At 45.2% G+C, this 21,522-nt stretch overlaps 1 protein-coding gene across 2 annotated transcripts in view; it reads left to right on the plus strand.

Annotated features, from left to right (window-relative positions):
- Positions 1 to 333: 333 nt before the first annotated feature.
- Positions 334 to 21,522, plus strand: part of Glra1 (glycine receptor alpha 1) — a 101,254-nt gene continuing 80,065 nt past the window's right edge. Inside the window, exon 1 of one of the 2 annotated variants that reach the window (XM_013078811.3) lies at positions 334 to 1,278. In XM_013078811.3, coding sequence (XP_012934265.1) covers positions 1,223 to 1,278 — 56 coding nt within the window. In that variant the 5' untranslated portion in view covers positions 334 to 1,222. The remainder of the gene's footprint in view (positions 1,279 to 21,522) is intronic. The other variant, XM_004836543.4, reaches the window with a different exon arrangement.

Genomic DNA, 21,522 nt, shown 5'->3' on the forward strand with positions numbered 1-21,522 from the left:
CAACGGTGCCCAGAAGCACGTCCGAGCTGGGACCCACGGCTAGGTTCCCCTCACCAAGGACTCTGTTCTTTAAAGACCGAGGTAAGATTTTGCCAGACCTCGGGAGAGCAGCTCCGTGCCTCCCCCACCCCACCCCACCCCACCCTACCCACCGGCTGTCTGCGTGGCTGGGCCGAGGGGGGGGGGCGGGAGGCGGGTGGCGCCCAGCACCCCAAGCGTTAACGCAGCCCGGAGTCTACTGCGCGATTGGCCGAGCCCAGGAGAAGATCTGGTTTTCGCAGCCGCGGGCCAATGAACACCTCGAGTGGGAGGGTTTGAAGAGACTAAGGAGTTTTCCCCCCTTTTCATCCTTTCTCCACCCCCTCCCACCTGCCACCTCCCCCGTTCCCTGCGCCGCCAGTTTGTGAAATTAATGCAGTAAGAAAGTCTGGAGCGCGGAGGGCGTCCTGGCCAAAGGCAGATGGGCGAGCTTGGAAAACCGGGATGCGTCTGAAGCCGCGGTCTCCAGAGCCCCGCGGGGAAGCCATGCGTCCCCGAAACTTGCCCTGCCGCCTCTCGCCTGCAGCCCCGAGCAATGGGGCGCCTCTCCCGCAGCGGTTCTAGCTTACCCGGCGGGGACCACCGGGCGGGGATCGTAAGTCGGAGCGGAGGCAGGAGAGCGGGGTTCAGACTCGGTCGCGACTCGCCAGCCTGGCACGCTCTCCGGGTTTAGCTGAAGGCAGCGCCGGCCCCGCTGCCCCGCGGCCCGACCCCTCAGCCCAGCCCCGAGCCGTGGGGCCTCGCTCAGCACCCTCGCCCGGGCTCTGATCGCCACGGAAGCCAATTCTTTTCCTTGCACGGAGCTGGCCGTTTAAACAGAAAAACAGGGGTATTAAAAAAAAAAAAAAAAAAAAAAAAAAGGGAGAGAAAGAAAGAAAATATTCCCACCCCCAGACGTGCCGCCCGGCGCCGCAGGGAACCCCCAGACTCGCCCGAGTTTACGCGGCGGCGCGGTCCGCTCCGAGAGGCGCTCTCCGCGGTGCTGAAACGCTTCGCGGCCGCTGTCCGTGGTACCGCGGCCGCCTCGCTTCAGCCTCCCGGGACTCTCCCTCTGCACCCCCGACCCCACCGCTGCTCAACCTCCGGATTATTTTTCCAGTCGCGCTTGCGGGTTTTGTAAGTGCCAATCTGAAACATTTTTGCCCCCGTAACTCGTGGGCAACAAAGCACAAGGACCTGGAAAATGTACAGCTTCAATACTCTCCGCCTCTACCTTTGGGAGACCATTGTGTTCTTCAGGTATGCAATTTTCTACTGACCACTTCGCCCTGGCGGAATCGGGGGAGGAGTGGGGAGGCAGACCCTGTCCGCGGTCCCGTCGTTTGGGGAGGGGGTGGCCAGGCCGCATCGGATCCTCCGCCCCCCGCCCCTCACCCTCCGCCCTCCGCCGCGGGGTGTCTGGCTTGTGCGTGGAGGTCTGACTGAGACAGTCGCTGCTCTGGCAGCTGTTTGCTTGTTTCTTGAGGTCTGTTTGTCCTTCCACCTGCTACACCCGCCAGCGCTGGCTCCCGGGCCCCCTGCGTATTAGCTCTCACTGGGCTGAGGACTTTAAGGGGGAGCTGGAGGAGTTACTCAGTTTAATTAGGACTGCATTCTCGCTAACCGCAGTGCCGAAAACCTCGGCTCTCCCGCCTGGGAGCCAAGTGACAACTAGCGGTGACGGGGAAGGTTGCACTGGAACTCGCTGGACACAAAACATCATTTTCTCTCCTTTCTTGTCGTTGTTTTCCTTTTCTGCGGGAGGAGGGAGAGGGGTTTCTGCGGCTTCGGGCTAGGAAGCAGTAGTGGCACGACCTCAGTTTGGAAAGCCTTGAACTTGGGTGCAGAGTGGCGCTATTGAAAGCAGATTCTCTGAAACATTCCCCCTTTCAAACTTTGACTCCCTGCTTCCCCACCACCACCTTTGCAAACTCTACTCTGTCAGCAGCAGACCCTGAACGGATGGGCAATTCTTGCTTGTTTTCCTTAATTTATTTCCATCCCTGATTCAATAGCTGGGTTAAATTTTTCTGCCTTCAGGCTTGGCATTCTTACGTTAGTACAAGTGAAAAGTGAAAAAACATCTCTTTAGGAAGGATTGAAATAGACAGGCCTTTTGTAAGTAGGTAAATCATGCCATCTTCAGAGATGGTTATGATAAATTCCATTTGTATGAATTGAAAAAAATTACTCTTCTCCCATGACCTGCAGGGATCACTAATCTTCCTCATTTTAGATTCTTACTTCTCACGTTTTACCATGGCACTGGGCTGAAAGACATTTTAAAACCCCCACTTCAGTCACTTTAATAACTAAATGACCACCACATACTATCCCTCTACCATCATAAAACAGCAAATAATTCTTGTTTTATTACGCTTCATATGAATTGTTGCTTTGACTAACCCATTGCTTGGTTTATAAAATTAATGACAACTCCTCCAAATTATACATAGTCCTATATGAGCCTCTCTTCACTTCTTGAAATGAAGAAAAGACCCCTACCCTTCCTTCTCTGAGATAACCAAAGCCAAATCTTCTAATCTCCAGTCCAAATGATTCTTTGATAGGCCACTGTCCTGGCCACAGCTCAGAATGTAAATGGTCAAGAAGTCAGATAGAGTGAATGAAGTACAACAATTTGGGGCCTTGTGAAATTTCCCTACTTTATGAGTGAAAAAGCAGGAAGTGTCATTAATAACGTCAGGTTCCTTTTCCCCTTTATACCTAATAGAACTGTAAAATGCTATGGAGAGGGGGAGCTTGGTAACATTTATATGCAAATTGATTCTCTGTCTTACCAGAGACAGGACTTAACTAGAGAGATAAAAGAGAAAATTAATAGGACCAAGCACGTCGTTCTACCTCCCCACACACACACATTCCTTTCTTCTTGATGAACAGTATGCAACGCTTGACTTTTCTCTCTCAGACATTGTCTTTCCCAAATGGGAGACTCAGTCTGCATGGGAATCATTCTGATAAGGTTTGGAGTCCACTGTGTTAATTCTTCAAGTAAACTGGGGGCGGCCTCTCAGGAAACGTCCCTTGCAAATCTCTTCCCTATGTGTGTGAAGCCACACATGTGTTACAATGGATGCAAAATATAATTCCATATGTTTATAAGGAAAGAAGGGTCATAACTTAAGAGAGCTGGCAAGGCAGCAGTACCATTGTAGTTCCACAGAGCAGGAAGGGCTACTTCATTTGAGAAGTAAGTGTTCATTTCTGAAACATAAAATAAGAATTGAATTATGGACATACTCTTAGCAATTTTTCAGAGACATGGAAAAAAGTCACCAGAATGTAAACAATGTAGATTGTTTCTGTTCAGCTGGTGTTTCCTTTCTAATGCTCTCATTTTTAAATTTTTAGGTTAAAATACTGAAATACTGAGGCCTCGGAACTTATTAGAATGGGGGGGGGGTAAATAAAGGCTGGCACCTCCCTGTCAGGTTCCATGTGAATAACCCCCAAGGGACAGGCACTGTTTTGGGATGGACCAATCCGATCGTCTCAGGCACCTTAGATTAAATGATGCCAGCTGCTCAGCTTACTGAGAAAATATGGAGGGTAGGAAAGCTCTTCATAACAGAGGTGCTGCTGCATCCGCAGGTAACTAGTGACATGACCACAGCAGCAGTGAAACAAACAGAACAGCAGTAGAAGTGAGTGAGCTCAAAATCTCACAGATGCCAACACAGAGAATACATAGGAGGCCTTCAAAAAGAAGACTTGTGGTCCTAGGAGACCAGCAACATTCTGGTGTGTCCCCCTAAGTAAAAGAGGTGATCTGGCTGAAGTTCCTGCTCTGATATTTCAAAAGCCTGAGGTTCTAAAATTTTTAAGTAACATCCAAAGATTCAGTAACCTAAATTTTATCTCACTTTAGTGACAGGGCCTTACATCCAGACAGATCAAAAATAATAGGGAAAGACTTTATTAAATAATGGAAACACACTACTTTCAAACCACCTTTTAAACCAAAAGGAGTTTGGCTTCAACCCCCAGAGCCTTTCCAAGGATTATGGCTAGGACAGGCCCAGAAGGACTACAGCATTCTCTTGCCTTCTCAGCACTTTACAGTCCCACCAGGTGTAAACCATGCTTCTCAACCTCGGCACTACTGGCATCTGGCGCTAGCTCTTTGTTGAGGGCTGCCCTGTGAGTTGTAGGGTGATTAGCAGCATGGTTACTGCCAGTGGTACCCTTCCCCTGCTTCCCCCAGTCATGACAGTCGAAAAACACCTCCAGGCATTGGTACACAACTGCAGGGAGCAGGGGAAGGGAACAAAATCACACAACTTTGGAACCACCCTATAAAATGACCAAATTTTTAAACAAAGTCTCTGATGTAGTCATTATAATAAGGAAGAAGATCTAGCTGTCTTTAGAAAAGGCCCCATGTGAAAGGCACAAAGCACTATGGTGAAACCCTAAAGGACCTAGCTTGCTCTTCAGAAGAGAATAAATACAGGGAGGTGAATCAGGTCTGGCTCCCGGGCGGCTGCCCCAAAAGATGATCGATTTGCCTTGCATCCTATCCCAGCAGATGAGTCTTGGTGCAGGCTCTTGTACTGAATATGGCACTGACTTTGCTAAGAAAGGTTACCAAAACCTTGAGGGGGGCCAGGGATTTAGCTCAGTGGTTTCACCGCCTGCTGCCCAAGTGCAAGGACCTGAGTTCGATCCCCGGTACCAAAAAAAAAACACCTTGAGAGGAAGGTGTTTCTATCCACACTAAGCTCAAAAAGAATACGGCAAATACATTGTTTCATGCCTGTTTAAATAATAATAGTAATAAATAAAACTCCCCTGTTGAAAGGTAAATGAGGTTTCCCTTGAAGTGGCCCCTCTGGCTTCCCAACCTCAAAGTGTGACAGGAGGGGCAGGTGACCACTTTGATCTCCTCCTCCCGATGGCCTGGCTGTATTTCGCATTGACTCTTATTTGCTACATTTTGGCCACGGCGGAAAATGTCTAGGAGCTTCTGAAATAGGCCAGGGACATTTTTCTAAGGAAAGAAGCCCATTGGGCAAGTTTGCAACAGGACCAGTCAAAGTATCAATCAGTTCACCCTCTTTTGGGGCTTAGACCCTTCACAGAAAGTACAGAAAATGACACATTCTTGTTCCCAAGTGACAGTACGTATGGGGAACCAAGGCCAGTAAATGAAGTTATGAATCAGCATATAGCAGCTGCATATTTGCAAAACTGGTAATGACCTCTCGGGGACATTTAGGGAATTTGATTTCGAGGCCACCTTATGAAAGAGGTTGCAACATGAGGTGCAGTAGATAGAGCAGCCTGGATGGTGTGAGCCCTCGCTTCCAAAGGCAGCTCTGGTCCCACCCTGAAGCACGACTATAACAAGTGTCTTGCATTGTGTGTACCCAGTTTTCAACTCAAATGACCGGATCTAAGCCATGCAAGTTCCCTTCAGCCTCTGAGAAACTCTTTATCCAGGGCAGGGACCCCAGGCTCAGGATGAACTGGCTCCGGTGGTGACTGCCTTCATTTCTCCCCCAGCACTCACTTATCACGTGCTGATTCCCAGGTCAGCACTAGGCACTGTGCAGGGATGCACACCATGATCCCAGTCCTTGCAGAGAAGGGAGACACTGCCCCCTTCAAAGGTACTTTAGCAAGCCCTTTCGCTTTCTCTGGGGCCAAAGAGCTCCCCTCCAGCCAGTCAGTGTGCACATTCTCTAACAGTGTCACATTTCTGTGGGTGTCCTTAACTTTATTTCCCTCATCAGCTGGCAAAAGCCAGCGTGATTTTAAAGATGGATGGTGCTGTCTCCCCACGTGACCATCTTGATGCTATTCTGCAGGTCTTAAAGTATGCTTGAGGCAAATCAGCCTTGGCCCAAATAGCAACAGACCTAAGATCCTAAGAATGTAACTACTGGTATGACCTTTAGAGTGTTCTGTGGCCTTCCTGCCCCTCACTCTCTCCACCTGTAAAGGCAAAGGATTCAACCAATTACTCTCTAAAATCATGTTTAGCCTGCCAGTTGAGGATTATCTTTTTCCAGTCTCGTCCATATTAGCACAGTTTTTGTTGCAGCCATTGCAGCATATTTCAGTTATTAACAAAAAATAGCCACGATGAGGTACATCCAGGCTCAAAAGTCTGAAAGAAGTAATAACTTCACTAAGCAACCTCAGCCTTGGGAGAGCAGTCCTTCCTCCCCTGGACACAGTTATAGGCAGATTCCACAGATAAGTCAATGCCCTCTCCCCAAGGAATCCAAGAAATGCTTAGAATGATTCAAAAGCACGATGCCTGATCACTGCCCTCATAGACTGAGAAGCGATGGGAGAGACAGACACAAGCTTCTATATTTTTATTAAGATTTCTATTTAGCATTTCCTACCCCACGAAGCCTATATTTTTAAGATTGTGAACTAAGCCCTCTTCTTCATTAATTCTCCCCATCATTATTAATCAAAGCATATATAACCTTCAGAAATGCTGAAATCATAGCACAAGCTATATCACTGCACTGAGCTGACCCAAGAAGAAAGAAAACTAAAGACATATGACGCTTCTCCGTCAGTCCACAGAGCTGTGTCAGAAGTAAATATGCAATCGGTTAGTCTTTGAAATGTTTAAAATAGATTCTGAGCCCTCGTTATCATTGCATGAGCCTCCTAGGTTCCCAGGGACCCCATATTGGGGAACATTAGATTTGATTTACTCTATAGAGCTCCAAGGGAAGAACCGGGGTAAATGGTAGATTTGTGTTACTGCACGCACAAATTCCACCTCAATAGGATTCAGAGCCTTCTCAGAGCTCTGTCAGATGGGGCCAAGGACTGACTGCCTCAGTCTGACTGGTAGTGATAGTCTCTGCTGGGGAGGTATGCAAGCAAGACCAGAAATCTACCTCCCAGGAGGAAGGGAAAAGAAATTCAAGCTTCTTTTGTAGATCAAGGTTTGTCATTTGCTGCATAGGAGTAAATGCAATGCAGGTCACAGAGAGACCTGCATGATGCTTGTGTTTTCTCCTCTCTTCATTCCCAAATTACCGTCTGATCTCTGTAAGTTCTCTGAATCATGCCATGAATAGACACTCACTGGTATTTTTTTATTCCTTAAAACGGGGTGGATAATGAATAAATTGGACACGAATACACAATGCGACAAAGAATTATTAAAAGGAAATCACTTAGTTATGTAAAAGCCTGGCTTGAGGAAATGCCGACGACCTCAGAATAAGCCAGAGGGACCCTCAGAAAATGCCAGGGACCACGACAAAACCACAGGCATGGTCGGCATTCACGCAGCTGATGGCATCTCTGAACACAGGGAATCCCTGGGAGCACAACCTAAAGCACAACCAAAAACACCATGGGGCCAGCCAGCAAATCCATTCAGGAGCACGTTAGAAGGAAACAATGCCCTGTGACACAGAGACGGGGGCCTATCCGTGCAGCGCCTATGCTTAGCAACGCAAGCCCTCAGGAGGGGCGCCGAGGCCCCAAAGCTTTGGAAACTATGTATAAAAGACTCCTTTGTGGTTTCCCGGAGTTGATATTGTCTGAGACTACTGAGGCTAATTCAGGGCAATTAGATTACCACTTTCTGCTTTTGAATTCGGATATTTTTCAGGGTCCATTGCTAAGTGAGTCTACCATCTTAACAAGGAGCTGCCAACAATCGTTAATCCCAGCCATGAAATGGGCAGCCGCTCCTGGTCAGCATTCCCTCTGGCCCCGAGAGAACAAGCCTCTGCCCCTGTCCCTGCCGGCTGCCTCCTCCACCCTCCACCTGCTCTCAGAACCACACTTCCCTGAGTCACCGAGGCACTGAATCTCGGGGCAGGAGAGGCTCCGAGCAGCTCTGGAATTCAACGGCTCTCAAAATCGGCTGTGGGAGGCTTATCAAAAACACAGGTTCCAGAAAATGTACGAATAGGGCACATCTTACATGAAGTCTTCTTATTATAAACTAGCAATAATAATGAGAGATGAGAGGACAGAAACAAACTGGGGGAGGAGATGGGCAGGTGTGTGGCATACACTGTGATGAAGGTTTCACAGGTGTATACTCATCTTTAAACCTAAGTGGTATACATTAAATATGAACCATTTCTATATGTCAAGCTCATTTCAGTCAAATGGGATTTTTTTTAATTAAATAAATTTGGTGGTAGAGAGCTTGCGCAGCATGCACAAGACCCTGGGTTCAATCCCCCACAGTCCAAAAATAATAGCGACAAGGTGAAATCCAGATTCCCAACATCATACCAGACTACAAAACAGAATTCTTCCAGGAGTGGGACTCAGAAATCTGCCATGTTAACAAAAGCCTGTAGGCCGTTGCTTTTCAAATTCAGCCTGCAGAGAATGTCTCAAACATGCAGCTTCTGACTGCGGTGGTCTTACAGGGTAGGGGGGCTGAGAGTCTATACTTCTGACTGCCCTCAGGATCGCTGGTGTCTCTTGGACAAAAGGCTTGAGTAGCAAGACTTAAATCATCCAGGGGGAGGGGCTCTCTCACACACACACAGATTCCTCCTTTCATTTTGCACATGAAGGAAGGGAAGATAAATGAGTTCCTCAAAGTTACAGAGTGGCAGGGCTCCCAAAGCTACACACAGACGCAAATTCCCCAATCTCATGTCAACCCTATGTACAGCCCTATATGTCAACTCCACAGAGTCCGCGTGCCCTGACTCTGCCCCTGCAGTTTCCATCCTCAGTCCTCTCACACACTGGTCCCTGGCCCCCCCAGGAAACACGCACCTGGACTTCAAGAGGGTTCCCCTGAGCTGCCCATCGCCACACTGGTCCCGCACCAAAACCTCGTCACACAGCTGGGAGCTCTGTGTGAGGCTACGTAAGGAGAGGAGCACCCAAGGGAGAAGGGGGCCTCAGGACACATCAGTGAGAATCTGCTGGCACTGACAGAGGTTGCGGATCAAGATAGTCAGAAGGACAGGATCTCTGGTTTCTTTCTCCAAAGCTCTCACAAAGCATTTTCCTGTCCATCAGCCTCACATAATTACGGGCTCCCTTGGGGCTCCCAGATGTCCACAGACCACTGCCCCATTCTGCTTTGCTGACCTCGGGACTACATCCTTCCTTCTTCTCCACCCCTCTGACCTGTCCGCTTTTCCACAAAATGTGTTAGTATCCTACACACCAAATGGACCAACTGCATGATCTTCAGCCTTTTGAAAGCTGCATGTCTATTGCCATGAGCTCCCTTCTGCCTCATTCCTCTGCTCCAGAAGGATCCCCCCAGACCACAGCAACCAAGCTGCTAGGCAGATACGCAGCATTCATGCAGTAGCACTGACAATGTTCCACATCCACAGTTCTGTATGAGCTGTCTGATCAGTTTTTAAAAAATAAACTAGGACAATGGCTACTCACTATCCCCACTTTAGACCTAAGGAAACTGAGGCTTGGAGAGGAAAGGTGACTCCCTTTTTGCTAATGGCAAGCAACCGTGCTGTTAATCTCAAGGTAAAGCCAGGATTCTAGGGCAGCTCTTCTAGCTCCTAGCTCACTGTGCCAATGAGGCTGTGTATCAACACTGCAGCCCCTGGGAGCAGGTGTAGACATCAAGCCCTGCCCCTGTCAGTGACCTCAGGGATGGAAAGAAGCTTAGAAGAGAAGACCTGGGGACCCCATCAGGCCTTGTGTTGGACAGAGTCACATTCTTCCAGTTAGAAGTTGCATAGGCATTTCTTTCTCTGTTCTTGATCATTTTCAATTATACAATATGTGCATACCTTCTCTTTATAAGAAATTCTAATACTAGACTTAAGCCTGAAATTCCCTTTGATAAAGACCCCCAGATCCCTTTCATCTGTTATCTTTCTTGATCATTTTTATTTAGAGACATTATATATCACTCATTATATACATACATATCTTCACACATGTGTGTAACTACATACTGTCATATTCTGTGAAGAACATGTTGCCCACATAATTCCACAGATTCTCTTGTTAAACGTGTACATATTATTCTACCTCATTCTTTTGGCCCCTGCAGAACATTTTATTCATTTCCTCTTTCATCAGTATATATTTGCGATAGATAATAGACACGTTCGTCATGGGGAATTGGAACATACACATATCCCATCTTGATCTTCTTTATTTCCTCTCCCCCATTCCCTCATCCCCTTACCATCTCCACATAGTCTGTCTTCCTGCTTCCTACCATCTCTTACTTTTGCAGAGCATTTTATGTTACGGATTTCCTGGTGTATTCGAGCCATCTCCCCATTGACGGGCATTCACACTGTTTTCTCGTTTTTCTACGACAATCAGTACTGCAGTAATCACACCCTATGTACATCTTTGTGAACACATGTGGCATTTCCCAGTCAGGTAACAGAAACAAGGAATGATGTGGCTGGTGCAGAGTATGTGAGTCTTTTATATTAATAGATATTCCTTTTTCCTAAGCCTTCCTTTCTGACCCCTCTCATTATTCCCCATCTCAGAGCAGACTGCAATAACTACTGATAGCAATCGTTTGCATTTATTGAGTGTTTATTGAATGCTAGGTACTGTGCTAACAACATTCTATGTCTCATGCCGTAATTCTTGCAAAAATCCTAAGATGTAAGTACTCATCTATCCCCATTGTATGGTTACAAACAGGGATAAAGAGGATATGATACTTGCCCAAAGTATGATGAGTAGTAAGGAGAACAGCCAGGGTTCAAAACAGGTCTGACTATAGAAGCTACTTTTTAACCATTATTCTGCCACTGTTACTCCACAAACAAACCAGAACAGAGACCGGAGAACATTGAGATGGATGAAGATATGAGAGATGAATTTATCTCTCCACATACTAAAGAGCTAATCTCTTGCAGGTGGTTCTGGATAACAATAAAGTTAGACATGAGTTTCTAACCTCCATCCTTCCCCTAGGAGGGAATTGAACTATTTTCTACCTTTAACCTAAAAAAATGCAAAGTTGGCCCGCTGGGGGTAGAGATAGTCTACAACACCTCTTTCCTTCTTTGTCCTCCTGCCTTGTAGCCAAGCTTATTCAATTGAAAGGGATTATCTAGGATTGTGGGAGAGAAGTTCTGACTGAGTAGGGAGGGTGGGGAAGAAGGGCAGCGTAGTCTGTGACTCCGGAGCAGAATTCTTAGAACTGTTGGATCTCTTGTACTCAGAGTGAGGACCTCCCCAGCCTCACAACCTAATCCGCTCCCCAGCATTCGGGACTGAGGATCCCCAGTGACCCTTCTATGGGAGGCTGAAGAGGAAAGGCAACCTCCAGCACCCCATGCCGGAGATCTGCTTGCTGTGGCTAGAACAAATCCACTGGGCGCTCAGAACATCTCTAGAGCCTCGGAGGCCTAGAAGTGACGGCGGGTGCAGAGGGGAAGGGAGCAAGGGTGGAGCCAGCTGTCCTTATAACAAGCACGGCTCCAGGCACGACCTGCAGGAAGCCCGGACAGTCCTACCTCCAACACCTATCTCTCTGAGTGACACCGAGACATCACTGGTGTGTCCCCAGCAGACTTGTTGCTAGTAGAAGAAAAAGCACAGTGGAAATATACTCTCCTAACACCAACTTTTGAAACAGACATGCTGGCTTGTTACTTTGGTTTTCTTTCTTTTGCTTTTTTTTAAACATTGTAAATATTATATTGCTTTGTGGTAAAACATTAAACAACAAAGGGAGAAATATCTAAAACGGAAATATGCAGAAATGTGATTCTCTAGGGTAAATCACTTAAGAGTTTGATATTCACTCTTCCAGGTGATTTTAGTAGTAAAATAATAAACAAAACACGAGTGCCAAGCATGAGACACCACCATAAAAGCTGCATACATATTAACTCACATAATCCTCAGAACAATCCCGTGAAGCACAGACAGTGATTCGTCCCAGGATACGTATGAGGTTAAAAAAAAATTCTCCCAAGGTCACTCAAACGGGAAGTAACAGTGCTTCAGGTACTCTGGCTTGGGAGAGCCTTGTGCTGCTGTAGATCTATGCGTAGATCTAGCAGATCTCGTTCCCGCTCAAATCTTGCGCTTTCTCAAGAAAAGACCAGGTTTCTATAGGATGCAAAACTCTCAGCTTTCCAGACTTCCCTCTCATCCTTGTGTCCAGTTCCTTTGCTGCACACAAACCCAAAATGGATCCTCAACATCCTTAAGTCTTATGTCTGTGATCATGGTATTTATTCCAAAACATCTGGAAAATCTACTCCCCTCATTCCTGCCAAGAAAGGCACAGGAATGCTCTCTGGGTTCAGACGAATCTGATCTTTCACTGGGGCTTTGTCACTTCCTTGCTTCAGGGTCCTGACAGTTTGCTCATCCTCTCTAACCCTCAAATCCCTCCACACCTTTACGGAGTGACAGTGAGGTCCACTATCAGTTGTTTTATCCTAGCAGCACACAAAGAGAATGGTAATTCCTTTTCCACATCTCTAAGATCCTATCCACACCTCAAGACCCATGTTCAGTGTCACTTCCTCTCCGAAGCGCCCCCTGGATTGCGCTGTTCCTACCACAGCCGGGCATGGACTCGCCTTTGGAGTCTCCTTGGAGATTCAGGGCCCTATCCCTGGCACTCCATTTGCTCAGAGTGACTCCACATACATTGCGTAGCCTGTCTAACTTTCCTATAGGATTGCAAGCCCCTCAAAGCCTAAGAATTTGATGAATATCCTGGTGCGTGTGATGCACAAATGAGAAGACAAGGGACATACCCTCTGGCATCTCCCATAGTCTTCAACTTGCCCCACTTCCCTCCTAAACAACGTTATCCCTGTGGTTCCTGGGCGTTAGGCACAGTGTTTGCTGATCGCATTGCTTTGTCCCCATGTGACTGCTCCCATCTTCCCCTTTCTGATGCTGCAAAAGTCCAGGACCTGAAGAATTGCAGCCCACCAACCCCAAACCACTGCTGAGTCTCACCATGACCCCTTATAGCTCCAAGAAGCGAGTCACAGTGAGAATGTGTGCCCTGTATGGCAGCTCAGCCCCTCTCCAAAGCTGTCCTAGTTATCTGCTCAGCCTCATTCTTGCAGGCTGGCAAACCCGGGGCCTCTCAAAATACCTGAGCATTTCAGATAAGGTTCCTTCCCACCAAGAACCAGGCCTGCAGAAAGGCCCTTCCATAAGATAAGGCAAACTTTCTAAAAATGGTTTTATTTATGCAGAAGGCATGAGCTTCATTGGAGATAGTTTTTCTCAGTCTAACCTAAAACATCTAGAAGAAAGGAAAATTTCTTTACAGGAACCAAGAAAAAGATTACATCTTGTTCAAAGAAAGGGTCTTGAAAGGATTCACTGAAGAGACCTTGTAATGTAAGAGGCTACACATCCTGAAAAATAGGGTGATAAGTCTCACTAAAATATATAATGCTTTATGCTGCCTCAAAAGTGAACCGCCTAAAATCAGAGTGATAGTCTCCTCCCCCTGCCAGCTCCACTCTGACTTTGTAACTGAGTCTCAATTTTTCCACGACTAAAGTGAGGTCAGACTATGTAAAAAACGATGGATCCTTCCAGTTGTCATTGCAGAATACTCTAATTGAGTTGGCTTATAGAAGACCTAGCCACCAAAACTCTATTTTAGGAACCAGCTATAAACAATCTGGAATCGGGGTTATACCACTTGCTGGGTGTCTGCTTTGGAGTAGGGTTGTTTTTAAGATTTCAGGCCCGTTTTCCTCATCTGTGAAATGGGAATAATAATTATCCCTCCCTGCCAGATTACCATCGATGTTCAGTGAAAACATGTACAATGTTAGCATTGCGTAAGGCACATCATAATTGTACAAAGGAGGAAAATCGTTATTAATGTAACTAAAGTAGGCTAGTGCAAAGTGAAGGAGGAGCACAAAAAGAGCCTAGCTGTTTTTGGAGGTGGGGAGATGGTGGGAAGTTGAAGACCATCCTTCAGGAATCAAAACAATTAAACTGGCCCACAGAGAACGACTAATTCACCCAGTAGCAGAGTGCCAGGAGAGTGACACAGGCAAAGGAAAGGGGCTTTGTGGCTTGCAGGCCAGCCCAGCCGGGTGACTGAGCTCAAGGACTCAGATGGACAGATCCACCCTGGTACTCAGGCTCAACCCAGCCCTGCTCTGCCCTTTTCTCCCCCAGGAGGCCTTCTCCATTGGAAGCTCAACTGAGAGTGGATAATTTGTTCATCACTCCAAAAATACGTGATTCCTACTGTAAGGCAGCAGTTGTTCTAAGTTCTGACTGAGGAGCACTAAGGCTCATGCCAGGTGACCTTGCTCCATGCAGAAAACCCAGGATAAATGACTAAACCAAGCAGGGTGGGGTAGCAAAATAGTGTGTATGGTGGGGTGGGACTCCATTGTTATTTTCTTACATGAATTAGTATTCTCAGGTGGGAAAAAAGTCTAGAGAAATGAATCCAAAACCGTGTATAGTTGTTATTATTTCTTATGAATGAGACTATGGGGGACTTTTATTGCAAGCAGTAAGTATTTCTGTAATGCTTAAATGTTTTACAAATATATATGTGTGTGTATAATATATACATATATATAACTTTTAAAAGCTGAAAAATATCTTTTTAAAAACAGAGGATGTCAGAGAGTACAAATCTGGAGGCATACAATCAAACTGGCAGCCTTCATCAGGTAGAGAAAGACAAACCCAAAAAGACAACGTACTGAGTTGATTGCATTTTCCCCCAGCATAAGTGAGCCTAGAGGTTGAGACCATCTGGTGTGTTTGTTGGAATTCTCTGAGCAACTGGAAGTTGCTTTACCCACTGAAGCCATTGCGCCTGAAGTAAAATGTCACTGGAAAATCGAAGGCCAGAGTTATACTACAGATTTGGGTTTTGAGAACAAAGTGATGAATGGGACATTTTCCTCGTCAGGGTGACTGGATTCCTACCCAATCCAGGGTGCAATTTCGCAAAATCATACTAGTTATGCAAGGAGGAGGGAAAGAACCACCTGGGCCCTATTCCTTCCGCTTCCTGTGAGAATGGAGGCCACAGGGCCAGGTACTTGTTCAAAGTCATAGTGACTTCAGAGCCAGCCCAGAAAGGCGCTGAGCACCCGAGTCTCTCATGCCCATGACAACTTCCCCAAAAATCCAGGAGGTGTTTCCCTGGTAGGGAGCAAGATAAAGAACAATGGTATGGGATCATTTTCTTTTATTTTAATCACCATGGATTTCATCTTATTAGGCATCAGATATACCAACTGCATTATAATACCGATACTATTAAAAATTTTAGATTGAGTTAAAAATAAATAACAGCATATGAGTTAGGCATGATGTTAGGTTTGGATTTGGGGATGATTGCTCTCTACCATTCTGCCTTCAATGCTGTAATTGGTGAAAGTTGAAAGTATCACATGGACTTGAAAAGCAGGTCAGTTCTGAGCAGTGCCTAACTTTACCTTTTTTAAAGTCCTTTTCAAGTATCTGTATTGCAGCCTAACAAATATGAAGACAGAGTCTTGATTCTAGTATTATTGATATATATATATAGAGAGAGAGAGAGAGAGAGAATTAGGATCCATATTTAATTCGATTTTAGATTGGTTCCAAGTATTTGACTTTTTCATGTATATGTGCGGCCTTTTTGTTCTGGGGAATTAGTACACATATATATCAGATCTTGACTAGTTTCAATCCTTTAACTCCCACAACCTCTCCCCATCCCCTGACCCCCTACTCCATCTCTACAAAGTCTTCCTGTTTCCTAACATACCTTTTGGGGGGGCATTTTTTTCATTTTTATTAGTGCATGCAATTAGTACATAATGTTTGCATTGTTTGCATTCTTTGTGGGGCCTTGGTACATGTGCATAACACACCCTAATTCCTTGTCCTTCCATTACCTTCCCCACCCTTCCTATACCTTTCTATCCTTTGCTCCCTTTTCTATTTGAGGAAGAGCTCTCTCCCTACTTCCTATTATCTACCTTTTGTTTTGCTCTTTTTTTATTAAGTTTATAGGTACATTTTAGTTGTACAATACAGTTACATTCATCATTGGGATCTTGTACCTGTACATGATGGATCTTGGTTCTTATTTTTTCTCCTTTCCCCTGCCCTCCTATCACCCCCTCCACCCTTCCTATTTACAAAGACTTTCTTTCCATTTTTTTCCTTTTCTCATATTTTTTCCTTTCCCTTCTTTCCTTTCCCCTACTCCTCCCAATTCTCCTGCCCCTTTATACCTTTTCTTCCTATTTCACATTATCAATTATACATTTTGATCCTTATTTACACTTTCAGTTTCTCACACCAGAGAAACTATTCAGTATTTACACATGTGTGTCCTATTTATTTCACTTAAGAATATCGCCTCAGTATGCATCCATTTAGCTATAAATGTCTCCAGTTTCTCATTCTTTATAGCTAAGTAGTACTCCATTTTATGTAAAAAAAACAAAACAAAAAAAAAAAAACCACCACATCTTTATCCATTCATCAGTTGATGGGCACTTGGGCTGTTTCCAAGCTTCAGCTATTACAAACTGTGCCACAATAAACCCTAACGTATCTTCTTTATATTTATATTTTAGGTTTCTCCTATAAGAAAAACTGTGCAATATTTAACTTTCTGCATCTGAGTTATTTCACTTAATGTTACGATCTCAAGTTCCATCCTAACTTTGGTCCCAAACAGCTTCTCAGGGTGGGTCATGTACATGGGCTGCAATCTGAATTCAAATAGTTGAAGAAAAGATGGCACATGTTGGTAAAAAGTGTGGACACTCACCAGGCAGAACCCGGCTAGGGTCAATCATCCTTTGTCTAATTTACCAACAGATATCTATTTGAGCTGTATTCATAGTCTTGTATTCCTTCCTTATATTTGAATGACATTTATGACTCCCCCACCTTGCCTTATGGACAAGAAATCCTGTAAAGTAGTAATATGTGTAATTAGTAATATTAGCAAGTAATGGGCATGTGAGAGCCTACCTACCATATGCCAAGAACTTTGAGAAAAGCTCTATGTGCATTAACTATTTAATCTGTATAGCAACCCTGGGAAGTAGGGCTGTTGGCTGAAGAGACCAGGGCAGAGATCTCACAAAACTTGGACCTCTTGACCACCTTACCAAACCAAGTTCGAAGTTTCCATGTGGAGAAAGACATTCTCCATCTGAAATAGAGGATGCTTCATAAGCAAGAGAGATACAAACTCCTCCAGGCAAGCGGTTGGATAAGATGGAAGAGGCAAATCTCATCTCTGAGGAAGAATAATACGGACTCACCCCAAATCTCAACCTTTCCCAGTGGGGAAAGGCGGCGGGGAGAAAACTTGGCAATATACCTCCCTCTCAGCTCTCTACCCAAACTTTCAATTTCCTTTCCATCTATTATCATGAGATGTGTAAAGAGATAAAAGAAATATTTGGAGAGACAAAAAAGAAGGAATTTTGGAGCCAAGTGTGTGCATTTGGAGGCATGCATGTGTAGACCCAGCTGAAGGAAGAGAATCACAAGCTGGGAGCCACCTGACCAACACAGGTAACAAGGTGAGACTCTGTCTCGGAAAGAAAAGAAAAGAGAGAGGAGGAGAGGAGACAGGAGGAGAGGAGAGGGGAAGGAAGAAAAAAGAAAAAGAAAGAATATTGGCAAGAAATAAAACCAAAAAAGATTAGAGATGGGAAAAGAAAGCACAGTAATAAAGAGGGACGAGTAGAACAAGAGAGCAACGAGCAGAGTAATACACAGGAAAGAGCACTCAAAAGCCATGGAGGCTGGGCCAGCCAAGGCCTCACCCTGTGTCTCCTTCCTCCTCCCGACCGGTCTTCTCTGATGTAAAAGGGATGAGAGACCTTTACGAACTCTCCCAGCTCCTTCATTCTAGTTTTCAGAAACTAGCGAAAGTAGGGGAACCAGAATGCAAGCAGCAGATGCCAAAGAGGGATGATGAAGTAAAAAAAGAAATGAGAAGAAAAGGAGACACCCTCCAAAGCAACTGAAATCCATTTGTCTCATTGAAAGAGGAGCAGGAGGGATCCAAACAGTCAAAAATCCCCAGAATTAAAGCTTTCCCACTCAACCGACTCCTCGTCTCCCTCTCGCAGGACCATGGCTGATATTAGCAGGATCCTGGGCTGACGTCGGCAGAACACGGAGCATGGGGAGGATGCTGCTGTCCTTCTGAGAAAGGAGGCCAGCTGGGGGCTGTTACTCCACCCTGAACGTGGGCAACAAGGATCAGCAGATTCCCAGCGGATGTCCTGGGGGAGGAAGAGAACTGGAAATGCACCTGAGGAAGCTACACAGCAGCAGTGCTGAGGGGAGCCTGCTAGAACAACAGCAAAAGGAGAGAGTCCCAGACCAGAGGAGATTTCCTAAGGTCTTCTCCAACCCCTAGCCTCTCACCATCTCTTCCGCAACTGCCCAGGAGCTGTCATCCAGAGCAAAAGATTTAGCACAGACTGACACTCAGTCCTAGTCCCTAATCTTTTCACAATTGGTGTTAAGACCCTGGAAGACAAAGATGTGTCCCCAGTTGATTGAACTTCCAGGTGGCTGGGCACACAGTGGACTCTGGACACCCACACAGTATTTTGTCATTACAGTCCAGTGGTTCTAATCTCGCTTCCAATAATATCTCTTCTGTTGCTTAACATTTCAGTATGGCATCCTTTTGATTAGCTCCACTGCCCTTGATTTAAAGTACAAACTATTGCCAGGGATTTAGCTCAGTGGTTTCGCCACCTGCCTGACAAGCTCAAGGACCAGAGTTCGATCCCCGGTACCAAAATAAATAAATAAATAAAGTACAAACTATCATTATCTTAGGGGACAGAAACTAGCAGGTTCCTGCCTCTGTAGAATGAGGTAGCATACTCACTCTTGAAGGCAGCTTGTCCAAATCTGGGATGGGCCCCAGTGAGGAAGTGCATAGATCGACATATAAATGTCAGGTACCACTGCAATCAGACCAAGGTTTTCCTGTTCCCCTAATATATAATGAGCAGCTTCTGTATGCCAGGTTCTTGGGCAAATCATTTATGTATATTTTTTTAACTCTTCCCAACAATTCTAAAAGTAGGTAGTATTCCCGGTTTACAGACGAAAAAACTGAGGCTTAATGGGGTTAAGCAACTTTCAAGAATATGCAAGTCATTAATACAGCCACAGTTCTAGCACAGCCCTCAGCTCTCATTTTTAGACCATGAGCCTGTGAAAGTCCAGGCTTAGGGGAATGCTGCCGGTGACCAGAAACTAACCATCCAGTTCCATTACTGGGGAGTCCTAAAGGTCAAAATTTGTTCCTCACATGTCTGTCTCAGGCAGCCACGCTCTTTGAAAATGACACTCACTTTCCTTGGTCCCTTGGAACAAGTCGATGAGCTTCAGAAGGTGCATGAACTAAGCAGTTAGAAAGATCCAGTTCCGTCCCTGCCTGGCCACCTATTAGCTGTGTAACTCAAGAAAGTCGCTCCTCCCTTCTCTGCCTCCGTGGGTTCATCTACACATTAGGAACAGAAACACACGCCTCATACAGTGACATGGAGAAGAAAAAAGAATATTTGAAAAAGAGCTTAGCTCAGTGCCCAGAAAATAGGAAAGGACTCAAGACCATTATTTTGTTAACTTGGATCCCTTTTCCCTACAACAGCCCAACGGGCTGATCCCTTCTGCCTAAGTCTTCACTGAGCCAAACACCCACAGAGTTCTTAATTATTCCTTATAGGTCGATTTCAAGTTTGTTTACCAGCCCAGTTGTTCCTTCTTGGACCTGCCCCAGCTGTTAATGTCCCTCTTAAACTGCAGAGCCTACAGCGGAATACAAAAATTAGCCAGAATTTGAAGTACCGCCCACATCCACTATTTCCTGCCATCCCTGCCTATTTCAGCCTTTAGAATTTTCTGAGGCCCTTTAGAATTACAGTATTAGGTTTAACTTAGGCTGAAACAAAATTTTAACAAAAAAAGAAAACCTGAACCTTATGAATAGAAACTTAATTTTATTTTTATTTGTCATAATAGTTATCATACTAAATGGTCTCTATGTGCCTGGCATTGCAGTTAATGCTTTAAATTTTTTTTTCATTTAATTCCAACAATCTTAGGAGGTAGCTCTTATTGCCCTTATTTTACTGCTAAAGAAACACACTCGGAAGAGTTAAGTGACTTGCCCAAGATTCACAGCTAATACATGGCAGAATCAGTGTTGGGTCTGCATACTGTCCTACCTCTCATTTCAAGCATTTAGGGCATATAAGCACCTTTGGGGAAGGAAAGCTCATGACATGAGTAGAAGACACAGGCAGAGCAATTTAACACCAAAGGAAACACAGTGCACCAAAGCAAAGTTGGGCTTCCACGCAATCCATCACAAAGATTTCCCTCTCTCCCCTCCAGCTTGTTCCAGTGCCTATGGCTCCATGGGCGATATGGGACAACGGAGGAAAGGGGGAAAGGTAGAAGGTCACCTCCCTTCTTTTTAATTTTATTTACCATTGTCTTTAGCCCTTGTCTGAACAGATTCTAATAGATTCCGCAATATGAAGAATTAATTTTCAATTTTCAGCCAAGTTGCTGGTGGTGGCAAAGAGGGGCTCATTTACAAAGCTGTAGCCCTTCTACGGCAGAACTCTTCTTACCCTTTGACTTGGCAATTTTGCTTCTAAGACATGAATAGAACTTTGTCACCAAGGGGGATTTTCACAGCATAATTTATAATAACTAAAAATTGAAAATAATGCAAATGGCCAACAATAGAGGGGGATAGGTAAATGGATGCTACTGCAGCCAGACACTGGCACGTGTAGTCATTTAACACTGTGTTTCTGAAAGTTTAACAATGAGAGAAAAACGCTCATTTTGATCTTCAATTGGAAAAAAAATAGAAAACAAAACTGATGAAAATCTGTACGATTTGAAAATCTATTTTCCATCTTATGATGAAAATCCATAATGAAAGGAGAAAACAAGAGGAAACGTACCAGTGTTTAAACAGTGGGTGTCTAGATAATAGAATTCCCGGGGGTCTTATTTTTTAATTTGATCCACATTGTATTTTTCCAAACACGCATTATTGCTTTAATCATCAAGGAAAAAGTTGTTTCTAAAGGGTTGAAAGACTCTGGTGTAAAGGCAACCAGCCAGCTTGGGAAGAGAGTTTTTGCCCCTGGACAGCGCCCATCATGCAGCCGCAACTACTACTCTGTTACCATCAGGTCATCTTAATCCTATTGATTGAAATGCCAAGGTAATGCCATTGATTTACTACTTAGCAGATAAATTACTACGAGCACAGCAGAATTACCTGAGTGTTGTAGTGCTCTTCTAGGTGTGAGACTGTGGGCCCTGCAGATTGCAGTGCAGCGCAAGTTCAGATATTCATCTCCCAGTGGTAATGTGTAAGTCAGGACCAGCAGGGTCTGCCCTGCACAGATGAGAATACCGATGCTCACGTATAGAAGAGACGTGCCCAAGACCATACGATAAAGAATCGCAACAGGTAGAGGTCAAAGCCAGGATTTCTGACTCCACACAGCTTGCCCCCCACTCTAGGTT

The sequence above is a fragment of the Heterocephalus glaber genome, unplaced genomic scaffold, assembly GCF_053883595.1.
Source record: "Heterocephalus glaber isolate CG9 unplaced genomic scaffold, H.glaber_assembly_v1.0 deba00001606, whole genome shotgun sequence".
NCBI lineage: Eukaryota > Metazoa > Chordata > Mammalia > Rodentia > Bathyergidae > Heterocephalus > Heterocephalus glaber.